The sequence below is a fragment of the Mirounga angustirostris genome, unplaced genomic scaffold (assembly GCF_029215605.1).
Source record: "Mirounga angustirostris isolate CCGP_5_RB_7025 unplaced genomic scaffold, mMirAng1.0.hap1 SCAF_3, whole genome shotgun sequence".
Classification (NCBI taxonomy): Eukaryota; Metazoa; Chordata; class Mammalia; order Carnivora; family Phocidae; genus Mirounga; species Mirounga angustirostris.
In genome coordinates, this window is record NW_026991711.1 from 9203943 (window position 1) to 9218388 (window position 14446).

Genomic DNA, 14446 nt, shown 5'->3' on the forward strand with positions numbered 1-14446 from the left:
AATCTGCTGTCCCAATAGAAAAACAGTACAGAATATGTTCAACTGACAGCACCTACACCAAGAATGCAATGACAGCATTTAAAAACCCCAAATGCAAACCAGCATTTCATAACTTAAGAAATGCAATTTAAGACCACGATAATGGCCTTTTCTTTTTTCGCCCTCTAGCAGCAAGGCTTTGTTTTCAATTCCACGGCGTAATAGGCTCCGCCATACACCACTAGAGGGAGTAGGAATTGTGACCTTCCCTCTAGAAGGCAATCTGGCAAAACACTTATCTAGGTGATTTTTTAAGTGTTAATAATACGGATTCAATAATTATACCTTTAAGATGCGATCTGATGGATATTTAAAGAAACTACATGTATAAAAATGTCCATCACGGCACCATAGAGAAAAGCTATAAATGTGGATGCCAAAAAGAGTATTTAAGTGGGTTATATTTCTTCAACAAGACCGCATACCACATAGTCATTAAAATGGCATTTTAAAGGACTATTAAATGACCTAAGAAACACCCAAAATCAAATAGTAATTAGAAAACTAGGACACAACATCATTTACACTGCTACATGCATAACTACAGAGAAAATAATAATAGGACAATGATTACCTTTGGAGAGTAGGCAAAAAATGGATTTTTATTTTTTTTCTTTTAATGCTTGTCAGTAAAATTCTCTTCCAAGAACAAATCAGAATTAAGTGGTTAAAATAAAAGCCCCTGTAACCTTACCACCCAGTTAAACTTACTTTGTCATCCACTGAATTTTAAGATCTCGTAATGCTTCAGTGAACTCTTCTTTTAAATCTTTCTCTTTTTCTGAATCTTTTTCTTTATCTTTGCTGCCATTCTTAGTCTTTGTTGGCGGAGGTATTAGGTAGTAATGAACAGGGATCACATCCTATGAATGTGGAGAGAGTCTCAGATTAACAGGCTTAATTTTACGTATTTCAAAATCATCTTCAGTACCTGAGTATCTCAGAACACGGGCTGCCCTGAGTTGTACTACAACATATTCCAGATCCTAAGGGCCACAAAACATAAAAAAATCCCAATCTGTGATCAAAGGAATCTTCTCCCAAACTTTAAATTACTGATGCTTCTGAATCTCCTTTAAAATAAAGATGCAAGGGGTGCCTGGCTGGCTCAGTCGGTGGAGCATGCGACTCTTAATCTTGGGTTGTGAGTTCAAGCCCCACATTGGGTGTAGAGATTACTTAAAAATAAAATCTTAAAAAAGTTAAAATAGAGGAGGTAAGAACAAACTTTCCTCCATTTGAGGGTATTTGGTATTCTTAGTTTAACTTGACAGACTGGATTACGGAAAATGCTAATTACCAAAGTCTACTGAGCTTTCATATCTTCTACTTGAAAAGGGAAGGAAATAACTTACAATTTTTAAAAAGATCCTCTTTTCTACATAAATTTAAAGAGAAATCTCTTCATTCCATCAAGAGGACTTACTGAGGCCCTGTGACGTGCTAGGTAATGCTCTAAGAGGTGAAGGGCAAAGCAGACAAGGCCCTCTCTTGCCCCCCGGGAACATATCCTAGTGGGGGAAGACAGACAACATATAGGCAGTGAATCGTTTCAGAAGACACCACATGATATGGAAAAAATGAAACAGAACGCAGGGACAGAGAGCGGCTGCCCGGTGAGGTGGGGAACAATGCGGGCAAATGGTGCTGGGAAGCCACTCTGAACAGGGAATATCCCATCTAAGTGAACGAACCTCTGTGGACCTAATTAACCAAACTGAGGTGAAGAAGAAGTGTCTGAAGACAGAAGACGGGCACATGCAAAGCCCGGAACTTGTGTACAGGGCAAGCGCAGCTGGAGACAGTGGACACGTGGGCAGCAACCACAGGGACTGGGGCTGATAGAAGGTAGTACCAAAATACAGATTTTATTCTAAATGCAACTGGAAGCCTACCAGGAGAGTTGTAGGCAAGGCAGTGAACACGATTCAAGATTTCTGCTTTTTGTTTCATAACTTCATGAAACATGTTCTTCCTACTATTTGGAGAATGGACGATAGAGGGCAGAAGTCGAGAAGGAAGAAGACAAGTTAGGAAGCGAGCCCAGACTCCCAGCACTGCTCTGATCTTTAGATCTGAAGAACAGGCTGTACAAGAGGAGGAAGTGGACGGATTTAGAAATTGTGACGGCAGAACCGACAGTACTTACTGATGGTGTTTAAAATGAGGGGCTAAATAAAACTGGGCAGGACTGGGGGAGGGGAAGAGGAAGCCCAGGCCTTGATCCAAGGCATTCTGCGGTCTCAAAGATGCCCAGCAGTGAAGGAGACAGACGCCAGACGGGCTCCGCGGAGGAGCCAATGGAAAGAAAGAGGAGAGGTCAACCAGTGGCAGTCGTGGAGGTGGTGCCAGGGAGAGGAGGGCGCGGCCACAGAACCGGGCAGCCGTGGCTGGTCCCCACGACAAGAGACGCGGTCTCTGTGCAGAGCGGGGGTGAGGGCTGACCGAGAAAGAGATGCAGAGAGAACAGGAAGTAAAGAAGCTTAGATAGTTCCTTTGAGAAGTTCTGCTTTGAAAAGAGCAGAGAAATGTGTAATTACATCTAATTACATCTATTTCCATCTATTCTGTTAAAGCACATAAGTCTCCACTTGCAAAAACTAACGCAGTATCTGGGAAATGAAATCCTGTTCAGACTCGCTAGATCTGGTTCTGGCACAATAACCAGGTATCCTTAATTAAATCGCGAAGTCAATTTCACCAATTCTAGCTTTAAGTTTACATTAAAAATGCTAAATTAAAACCTTTTTTGTTTTAATCAACAAAATTTCTAAAATCGGGGAAAAAAATACGTACCAAGACTTTTACTCTCCTAATCTCAGTAATTTCAGAAAAAAAACTTTACACAGGTTGAGACAAAAAAATAGTATTGTAAGCCCCCACCTTCCCCTAAATAGGATTTTTAGGTGTAAATACAGCATACTTATGCACATGTTAACAATTTTCACAACTAAATTTTATTTTGGGGTAAAATTATAATAGTAAATATAAGGAACTACTGTTGCAGTAGTTCTAACAGCATTCCAACATAAAACAGTACCTACTACTTCAGTATGACTCCTTTAACACACATAAAACCACTCATGTGACATAACCACACAAATCCGCTTTCAGCCATGTCAGTGCCATGCTCTGTCTGAGGCCAGGAGCCAGCGCCTGCAAGCCAAGGTCGCATGTGCAGTGTGGGATGGGGCAAAAGAAGCAGGGTTCTGCTTGGGCAAGCTCCTCAGGACCCTGCTACCCATCCTTCTTCCCTCCTCTTGAGTTCACTTTCCTAGGTGCTGGGGCGAAAAGTGTCTGCAAAATTGGGAGTTGCTAATTAATCACCAAGCTCTTATGGGAACAGATCATTTCCATATCATCTGTACAGCACAGATAATATACTGAAGAACTCGAGGGGCAGAGACAGCCCCCAACATTTACCCTCTGTTCATGTAGTCCTGTACTTCCACAGCACTAGAACAGGGACGACACTTGCCTGGAGGAGGAAACTCGGCAGTCCATGCTGATTCTAACCTAACGTGAGCCTCCCTTAGTCCCCCCATCCTCGACTGATTAGGGAGAGGGGCAACTTTCAGGATGGGAAGGAAGTCTCCGTTGCGAGGCAATTCCTCCACTGAAGCTCAAAGGTAAGGCATTTGCTATTATGTTTTAGTACAGAAGAGAGAAAACAGAATTGAATTTAAAATGAGCAATCCATTAAACTTAATTTATGATTAACAATAAACTCTAAGAAAGATCTATAAATAGAAAAAAACCCTGTACCATGGCAACCATAAACTGTCACTAAAAACTAAAAGCACAAGAGACAGGGAGAGTTTGTGATGAATGACCTTGTGTGTGCGGGGGCGGGGGGGGGGGTCAAGGTTTTGTGATCAGCATTTTGTATTTAATATATAAAATATGATATACTTAAATATATCAAATTAGCAATTATAAGTGTTACTATAATCCTAACAAAATATTTCAGGACAGTAATTTTTTATTATTAAAAATTACAAACATGGTAGTTTTAATTCCTAATCAAAAGAAAAATGGAGTTATTTTTTGTTTTATCATGTTCACCAGTTCTTTTTGTATTTTTTCAACTTGCTTCTTGAGGACTTAGTATAGGGTCAATTTAATAGAAATCATTTTGTACTATTAAGTCTTGAGAAACTTTGATTACGATTTAAAAAGATAGTCAACAGCAATCTTCAGAGCAGAAATGCTGAAGTTCTTTATAGTAGCTACTTAAGAGTAAGTTTTCTAGGGCGCCTGGGTGGCTCAGTTGGTTAAGCGACTGCCTTCGGCTCAGGTCATGATCCTGGAGTCCCTGGATCGAGTCCCGCATCAGGCTCCCTGCTCTGCGGGGAGTCTGCTTCTCCCTCTGACCCTCCCCCCTCTCATGTGCTCTCTCTCATTCTCTCTCTCTCAAATAAATAAATAAAATCTTTAAAAAAAAAAAAAAAAAAGTAAGTTTTCTAAAAAATCATATTATTTCTGCTAGTCACCGAGTATTCTGACAGTGTTTGGACAATATCCTTGAAAGTCAAATCTACCTGCAAAACTCATAATTATTCTTTGGATAACGTAACATACCGCCGTTTAAATTTTGGTTCAAAAATTACAATTTCCTTAAGTTCTTAAGTTATTAACAACTAAATTCAAAACTTTAATACCTTTACACAAACTAAAATAGTTATTTTAAAGATTAAAATCATACTGGAATGCTATTTATCATGTTAAAAGTAACTATACTCCTTCATATGATGATGAACTTAAAAAATGTAACCTGCATTTGCCAAATCGAAAGTCACTGAGACCCAAAGGACAAATCCATTGAGGATTATGCACCAAAAGCTAGTTGGTATTTTGTTCTGACAATAAATTAATATATAGATCTTTCTGGTAATGAGACTATAAAGCAGGGAGAACTGGGAAGAGGTAACTGTAGTTGCCCAAGTTCTTTATATATAAAGCTTTCCTAACCATCAAGTAATAATAACCTTCCTATTCACTTAATAGTTTCCTATCTTATACAATCTGATCCAAACAAAATCCACGAAAACTCCCAAAAGGTCAACCAAAATATACAACAGGAAGAAAAAACCCCAGCTATGCTTTTGTGATAAGCACCTTTTATTTTTAATGGGCTCCTAGAAGACCTTTTCCTCATTTTCTAAAGCAGTGGCTTTCAAGCTATTTTCAGGATGACCCAAAGATAAAAAATCTATAAATAAACAGAAATTTGTTTTATGAGTCTGATGAATGACATTTCCTACTTTATTGTTTTCATGTTAAAGCTGGTTATATTTCATGAATGTACACGGCCCACAAATGGGTCACAACGCTCAGCTGAGAAACACTGGCCTACGGTGAAGTAGATATTCCTTTAACTGGAGAGATGACTCCCAGTGGGGCATTTCGCTTGAACAAAGTGTTTACCGCTACATGACAATATAAAATTACAGAAGTCTTTTAAATAAAGGAACTTCATCTGTTCTAAAATGGTGATCCCCAGTTTCACATCACTGTGAATTAAGAAACAGAGTTATCTCTTATTTATACTTCAAAATAGAAATTCTCCTTGCAAAGCTTCCTGCCTGCAGAGGAGATCACTAACATGCTAAACGATGCCAGAGAGTGGAGTCTGTCTATCCCTTTCACTAAGTGCACTCGAAGTACAATTCTACTTTTTTTCGTTAAATTTGGCTCTAGCAGTCAATCAGAGATTGTCTAATAAGTTGTAGGAAGTTATGTTCTCAGTGTCAACTTTAACCCGGGGTGGACAGTCCTTGTGCCTGGGCCCCTGGCCACTGCTCTGTCTCTGCTCCCCCAGCACCACGACACAGAGCAGGGAATAAACTTTTTTTTCAAATTCCGTAGTAATATTTTAATAATCAAATCATCCAACTTAAGAATGTTTTTAGACTTTAAAAAGAATTGTTTTGGCTTATATAGCTAAGACAAAAAATTACATTCATTTCTCTGTAGGATTTTAGATATGCAAAATTTCAAATATTACTATTTGGTATCATATCTGTGACTAAGAGATGAAGAGCAATAATTTTTTTTTCTAGACACATGTAAAACAGGGGTCTTCCAGCGATTTATGGCAGGAAAAAAACGCTTCAGGAAAGCAGTATGTCAACACTGACAAGCTATAAGCACTATACTGCAGAACTTAAAGAAAGGAAACTAAGGGAGAGATTTTTTAAAAAAAGATTTATAATAGGTGACAGAAAAAAAAGTTTAACTAATATGCAAATAAGGCTTTAAGACATCTTTTTTAAGAACTGACAATCAGTACCTTTTTAAATTTTCCTTGTCGTTTTGCTGCAGACTGCCCCTGGGAGTTAGAAGGACATTCTGTAAGAAAACATGCACAATCTACACAGGATGGAGACACCACCTCTGTCTAATTGTCTTCCAGTTTACGTCCCACCTGTGTGTGTCTCCGTACTTAGAAGGGTCAGGTCTACAATCAAAATGGCAGGCTTTTAAAGAAAGCAACACTGCCACTTTCACTTTAATAAAAATGCAATCAAATAGGTTATTCCTAAGGGCAAATGTTTTTCAACTCTGTATTTGAAAACTGAGTACAGTAAAATCTATTAGTTATCAAAACACTTTTAAAAACATTAAATTTAGCTGACAGTCTAGAGTCGGATTTCAAGGACGTCACAACGATCACATATGCCCAGGCATCATCATTCAAGGTGACCGTGAGAGGCAGAAGTAAAACAACACTCACCTTCCCAACTACCAAACCGGTGAGAAATGCAAAACTATGAGATAAGATTAAACAAACAAGGTGCTGGCAAGTATAATTAACTCTATGCCTTTAGGTTTTTGCTCTCTCTCAAGAAAATCTATCCCATAAGTAATTACCTGGTAAGTAGTAACTCCAGTTAATCCCATACTTTTATAATTTATGCCTCTGAAAGAAGTAACTATCTCTGAATGGCTAAAAGTGCAGTTTTAATAACAATGCTTTTCTGTCATATCAATCCAAGGAAGCAGACACCTGAGAAGAGTTATCTGGGTGAGAATCCCATCTCCCCATCTAGGGAGCCCCACAATTGGAAGCAGCCCTGCTGCCCAGGAAGCGAAGCCTACAAAAAAAGACTAGGACTTCTTAAATCAGCGCATCTATGAATTCCAGTATCAGTGACTACTGATTCACTTCAAATGATACTAAAGTGTATATATAAATAAGTACAGTTGACCCCTGGACAACACGGGGGCTGGGGACACTACTTCACCCCCCAGCTGAAATTCCTTGTATAGACTCCCCCAAAACTTAATTACAAACAGCCTACTGTTGACTGGAAGCCTTAACGATAACATAAACAGTCAAATAACATATTATTTTGTATATATTCTTATGTTAACGTAAGCTAGAGAAAATGTTATTGAGAAAATCACAAGGAAGAGAAAATATATTTATAGTACTGTACTATATTTACTGGAAAAAAAACCCCACATATAAGTTGACCGCGCAGTTCAAACCCATGTTGTTCATGGGTCAACTGCAGTATCGACTGAAATGAGACTCAAGAAATGTCAGGGCAAACGATTTTTTCAAAGCACAGAATTCCTAAGTTATGCCTCTAAGACACCAGTAAGTGACTTCTGGTTCAACAGCGGCAAGAAGTAAGTATACTTGTTAAGATGCAAGAAATCCATTCAACTTGGTAATGGCATTTATGATTCCAGCATCAGGTAGTAGACCACTATGTAAGAACTGATGCTGAGGAGAAATGCAAAACTGTAAGAATGACAACTTTACTGGCATTGAACTAATATGATGACAGAAGGTGACAGATCCACATAAACACTATTCTCATAATAAATATATAATGAAAACAGATGGAAAAGTTAAAATAGGTACCTATCCAGTTGTAATGTTTATCTCTACAATGTAAAAACCAGAAACATGTTTTTAATAGCATGATTTTAAAACTATAAAATAAAAGGCAATGCCAAAAGAAATACTCCTAATTATCTACACAATTATGCAAAATTCCAACAAGAGAAAGGTCTGTACAAGTGAGGAAAAATACTGCTCGTTAGAAATGATATGACTAGTTTTCTAGAAGTAGCCCAAGAAGACCTGACTTATTTTTATATCCACAATATTATGTTGGTTAAAATCCTATAAAATGTTCTAATTTTAAACATCCCATTCACTTAAGCCAAGTTTAATCTGGACCTACATGTTTCAAGGGAAGTTCAAGTATATTAGTCATGAAAGGTAGGACCAGTTCAGGGCCAAGTACTTAGGTCTGGGGAAAAAGAATACTAAATATTTTAAAATACAATCAAATCTTAATTGACCTTTACTGGTAATTTGGGAAAAAACTACTCAATTTTTTTCCCCCAGGGAGAGCTTCTCTTTTACCCATTCTAAAGGGTTAGATTAATTCCCATCTTTTAAAGGAATGGAAATTTTGGAATAGGTAATTACAGTGTTTAAAAAAAAAAAAGAAAGGAGGGGGGCCTGGGTGGCTCAGTCGTTAAGCATCCGCCTTCGGCTCAGGTCATGATCCCAGGGTCCTGGGATCGAGCCCCGCACTGGGTTCCCTGCTCCACGGGAAGCCTGCTTCTCCCTCTCCCACTCCCCCTGCTTGCGTTCCCTCTCTTGGTTAAATAAATAAAATCTTTGGGGAAAAAAAAAAAAAGGATACTTACAGCTTTCTTCCCAAGTTCAGTCTTTGATAATGTTAAGGATCCTGCAAGGTAGCATCCAGGTCCTGCCCCTTTAGGTATTCTAGTAAGAAAGTTCAAAAGAGAAAAAAAGGAACTAAAGAGAAAGTCTCAGAAAGAAAATCAAGGGGCAAAACATCAAAACAATCGCATTCTGAAATAATTCCCACAGCTCAGATTTCCAAAATCAAAGGGAGAAATAATCTTAGTCTAAAATGGTAAGTGACAACATACCATAAATTTAGCCCAATGTAATGATCTCACATGAAAAGATTACAGTATTTAAGATACACATTAAGTGTAAGCAACACTGTCACTTACTTGTCATCAGGTAGGGAGGTAACAAAGAATGGTTGGTTATATTTGGGTGGTAATGTCAAATTACTTGATTTCTTCTTTCCTAGAAGTGCAAGGCTATGATTTTCATGAATATCTAAGCTCAAGGTATTAGACAACCTATGAGAAACAATGAATGGGAGATCTTTAAGACGTTCCAAATCGCTGATCTGCTCATGACGAATCTGTAGTCGAATTGTATAATCTCCTTTCTCCAGTTTCAAAGAATACTAAAAAAGACAAAGAACATTTGGAAAAAGGAAAGTTTAGCCAAGTCAACAGAAATTATAGTAAGAGGATAAAGAGGAACAGTTACTACATACAGAGTGCTTACACTGTGTGAGGAAGAGTGCATGAGAGTGTGCACGCCTACACACAAGGACCTGAGGGTGCAGGTGAGGAAGCAGGGCCAGGACATCCCGGGAATTGTCCAAGGCCACGTGCAGAGTAAAGGATAAGGGAGCTGAAGGCAGGTATGGCTCCAGAGCCCTCAATTTCCCACAATAAGCTATGCCCATAGTCTCAGCTAAATCTGTATCTGCTCAAGACTGATAAAAGCAATGATCTTCTAGTTCATGAGTCTTTAGAAACATGTATAAACCACCACCAAAACTAGCAAAATTGAGGTGCCATATAATATCTAAGACAAATATACACACACACGTGTATACACAACTGGTACTCTTTATGTTATAACCAAAATGCCACACCTCTTTATCACAGGAAAAATAGGGAGCCAGCAGAGACAAATCCACTCTGCTCCACCTAGTTAACCTGCTCAGGAGCATGGCACGCTGTATTCTGCATCAGCAGTATCTTCTGAGATTTTAAAAGCAACCAAGTAATGGCACTGCAATAATCCAGTCTGTACTGAGGAGATGTGACTTGGCTTGCTTTGAGGAAAAAAAAGAACTCATTCTCTGACTAGTTAACTGAAAAAAACCTGATGAATTATTTTCATTATTTGGCATAATATTATAGATGTTTACAGGAAATACCTCATTTCTTTGTAACAATATTTTATTCAGGGATAAAATTTCTACAAACCACTGATTAAGGGGCACCTGGGTGGCTCAGTCGGTTGAGCTGCTGCCTTTGGCTCACGTCACGATCCCAAGGTCCTGGGATGAAGCCCTGCTCAGTGGGGAGTCTGCTTTTCCCTCTTCCTCTCCCCCATTGCTTGTGCTCTCTCTCTCACTCACTCTAATAAATAAAATCTTAAAAACAAACAAACAACAAAACCCTGTATGATTAAGTTTTTCTCCCTTTAATACAACAGTGTGCCAAGCACAGTGATTGGCATACACCGTGTTGAGTACACAGCTGTCTCGGGAAGAAATAAATCTGAAGTTCTAATAAACACTTGGCACTGCTATATATAGTGCTTTTCGTCCAGTTCAGACCCGGGATCATTTCAAGGTGCTCATATTATCTTAGATGATTTGCTCCCAGCCATCAGATGTGTGGAAGCAGTGGGCAGGAAGAAGACATAATTAAAATAAAAAGCTACACTAGGGGTGCCTGGGTGGCACAGTCGGTGAGCGTCCGACACTTGGTTTCAGCTTGGGCCTGATCTCGGGGTCATGAGATCGAGCCCTGTGTTGGGCTCTGTGCTCAGCGTGTGGTTTGCTTGGGTTTCTCTCTCCCTCTGCTCCCTCCCCTTCAAATAAATCTTAAAAAAAAAAAAAAAAAAAAAAAGGCTACGCTGGCTAGGGTTCGCAAGCATCATCCATGCCCTCCTCTATCCCAAAACTTGATTTAGCAGATCTACATGGCTGAGAGGCTGTCATAGTCTGTTTTATAATAAGACAACTAACTGAGCTTCTAGTGGTATGTCAAAGAACTAAATACAAAACTATAGCGTTAAAAAAACTCCAAACAAACCCAGAAAAACAAAAATTACCATAAATAGCAAATCAGAGATTCATTAGTTCAGGAAACAGCCTCAGTTAATTCTGAAAATCACTGCCAATTTTATACCTGATGTGGATAGGCATCTCCTGAACCCATTTGTCTTTTGTTCTGGTCAAATATAATCCACAGTTGGCTGTCAAATTCTGATTCATATAATAGTTCACAAAGTAGTGGGCAGCTTGGAGTTACTTCCCCACTCTTGGGCTATAAAAAAAAGAATAATTACTTGATATAATTTATATGATTTCTAATGCAGATTTGTAATACTGCTGTTGATGAGATTTTTACATTACAAGTATTAAAAATATTTTCCTCTGGTAACCAATTTTAAAAATGCAGAACATCCAATATTTTGGCACTAATTAAAGGTATTTTTCTTTAACAAGTTTTTAAGAATACAAACCTAGCTATTTGTAAGCATTAATGAATACTATATATTCTTCAGTACCTCTAAGTACTTTATAAAACTGAAATTTGACAATTCATTGAAATCAATCATCTCCTGAACATTAAAACCAAATTCATATTATGCTTCAATAAGAGTTTCGCTGAAATCTTACTGATCCTACCTAAACTCTTAAGATTCTATATTTACAGTAGTCTCAACTACCTTTACTGCTCATTCAACCCAAGAGGTATTCTGACTTCTCATTGTTTTAACGCCTGCTTCAGAGAAAAGCAATCAGACCCGCTCTCATAATCAGACAGCATCTGGCGCTGATGAGACCTCTAACCACTGAACAGGTATCAATGAATACAGAAACTACGGCTCAAAGGCCAGGTCACCACTAAATTAGTTTATGACTTCGGACCCAAATAGTACTTGGACCATCAGAGATTATAATTTCCCAAAGAATAATTTCAAATTAACCAGTGTTAATCATTTGACTCTATTTCATACATATACACACACACATCTATACTAAACTGCTTGTCTTTCCGTTTTTCACTTTATGATTCATGAACAAAAAAGTTCATTTTGAGGTTATACTTTAAACACTTACCTGATGAAAGTTATAAGTCAGGATCATCTCATAAAGCTGACGATTATTTGGCAAAACATCTCGTGATCCTAAAGGTTTTGTTTTTGCACTCAGTGGGCTGTAATTAGACAAATGCGTAAGTAATTTGATTCAGGAGTTCATCTACTGAGAGAAAGGAAACTATAACCAAAAAAATCTATTACACAGTACAATAAAAGTGACAATAAGCATTCCTAAACTCTGTCCTTCTCAGTATATTTTATAACATTTTAATCATCAGCTTATAGAGTTCTTCACTGACTGACCCTTAGCAATACGTAGTGTTTAAAATTTGCAATATTATGGAAACATTTTCAAACGTAAACAAATAGTTCTTAACATAATCAGATCCCAATATTAGGGCAATAACTGCTAACAGTGTTAAGGACGGACAGGTTTTGACGTGCGCCCTCCTGTCCACAAACTGCAGATGGCAACGCACATGTCACAGGAGGGGTCCTGTAGGCGCCACACTGAGAGCTTCATCACATATGTTACTTAAGGCTCGAAGCTACTGCTGGGGCTGCCTCTTAAGAGAGCTGCCAGGATTGCTAGGCTGCGAAGTCAGAAACCGCATTTTCATCTCCAGCACTCAGATGATTTAAAAAGATGACTCTTTTCAAAGAGTGCAAGAGATGTCCCCACTCCCACCATGCCAATGCTCAACACCTGTAGCCCTGAAACACTAAATGATACCGGAGGGTCTGGACCCAGCTCTTCAAAGTTATGCAGGGAGCCAGATCTTCATACTTCAAGGAGGACTGAACATCAAAACGATTGATTCCTTCCGACGCATGCTACAAAGAATATTTATCAAATTAGGTTCTCAAGCTTTATTGATAATAAACCGTATTTTTAAACATTTGGACCTAAAATAAACTTGTCTAGTGCAAAGTTTATAAGCATCCATGAACAAAGACGACTGTTATTTTCAGAACCACAAGTAATCTGCCCATTAACACTTAAATCCAACCAGTGAATTATTTCTCAATAACACAAATAACTGACATTAAAAATGATGGAAAGGTGGAACTTACAATGTTTAACTGAGGAGCAGTACACACTATTCCATGGAAAGAAATGGTATAATCAATATTGACATCACTAAGACTTGCCCACCAACGAGCAATGCAAAACTCAATTGCTTTCCCACCCTGTAAAGAACAATAAAAATCACAAATGTGTAAATCCCTTTTCTCCTTTTCTTTCAAATTACTGAATATAAATAGTGTTTTAAAGCAATTCTGGCTTTTTGTACAGCCGTGTGTGGAGTTACAAAATTACAGTTGCAAAGACAGAGTACAGGCGTTTAAACACACGGTTATCCTCTCAGACTCCTACGGTGCTTGTCATAGAAGATCGGAGGCAGCTTTTGGGAGCACATACTACGAAATAATAGTGAAAACAAACTGGAATAAAAACTTCAGACCAAAGGAAAAATGGCAAGAACAATGATAAGAAAAGGGGTGGGACAGCTCCGTCAGGCAGAGTCAATACCCGCAGCTGAGTTTCAGGCTCAGAGCTGCCTGGCCATCAAAGCAAAATGAAATTATGGTCACTTACATCTTTCCCCCTCTTAAAAAAAAATTAAAAACAAACACCACTTTTAGTGCTGAGTTTTAAATTAGGTTTTCTAGTAACCAGTACGTTACGAAGTCTGTGGGGGGGTCAGAGGACACTAGCACAGACAAGAGCACCAGCCGGCATCGGAGACCCAAGAGACCCAGGAAGGCCGCTATCACCGCGTGAACACACGAGGCAGCAGGCTTAAGAAAGAGCATCAGTCCGCTCGGCTTCTGTGGAGGAAGAACCACAGCCCAGCGAGGGTGGGGACCTGCCACACGGAGGTCATTCCGGTGGAAAGCAGCAGCGGCCTCACCTTCACGGCAAAACAGCCTCCTGCAGTCTTCACGGCTGGGCATTAATAAAATAACAAGTAGAAAAATCTTAAATAAGGAAGTAATTTCCTGTGTGATGAGGAAACAATCCCAATCAAGCTCCACGGTATAAGCCATCAGAATCTAGCAGACCAGCACCTTCCTTTGACTACATTTATTGAAGAGTTCAAATGATTACTATTTACCTCCAACTTGGTCTCAAGTACCCCACTGAGACTACCCACCTTCCTACTTTGTTTATTTAGCGTTAATAAAATATTCAGCCCCAATACAGTCTGAATACAAACTATAAAATCAAATTCAAATACTGAGTCTTAGCCTATACCAAAAATAAAAAACGAAATCATTTTTGGGATTTCAAACCGGTAATTAAAACTTACTAAGACAGGAAAAGCTTCAGTCAGTGTTCCTTTTTCTGGAAGGGAACAAAACTTATAGAATTCATGACTTCGATACGCTCTTTGCTTCACAAGCTGCACCGCATGAAGAACAAACTTGGCTGACACCTCAGAAGAACACGAACACACAGTAACTTCTAAAATGAGA

The 14446-nt window shown here is 38.7% G+C and overlaps 1 protein-coding gene across 10 annotated transcripts in view; it reads right to left on the reverse strand.

Annotated features, from left to right (window-relative positions):
* The window catches only part of TPP2 (tripeptidyl peptidase 2), a 70268-nt gene that overhangs the window by 11244 nt on the left and 44578 nt on the right, over positions 1-14446 (reverse strand). For 5 of the 10 annotated variants that reach the window (XR_010409920.1, XR_010409919.1, XM_064585913.1 and 2 more), the window contains exons 17-25: positions 14281-14435; positions 13040-13156; positions 12699-12799; positions 11985-12081; positions 11047-11184; positions 9052-9296; positions 8716-8794; positions 6332-6370; positions 751-902 (exon numbers count right to left, since the gene is read on the reverse strand). Coding sequence is in view for 7 of the 10 variants with exons in the window: in XM_064585913.1 (XP_064441983.1) it covers positions 751-902; positions 6332-6370; positions 8716-8794; positions 9052-9296; positions 11047-11184; positions 11985-12081; positions 12699-12799; positions 13040-13156; positions 14281-14435 (1123 nt within the window). In the remaining 3 variants the exon portion in view is untranslated. The other 5 variants (XR_010409921.1, XM_045869676.3, XM_045869678.3 and 2 more) reach the window with 3 other exon arrangements.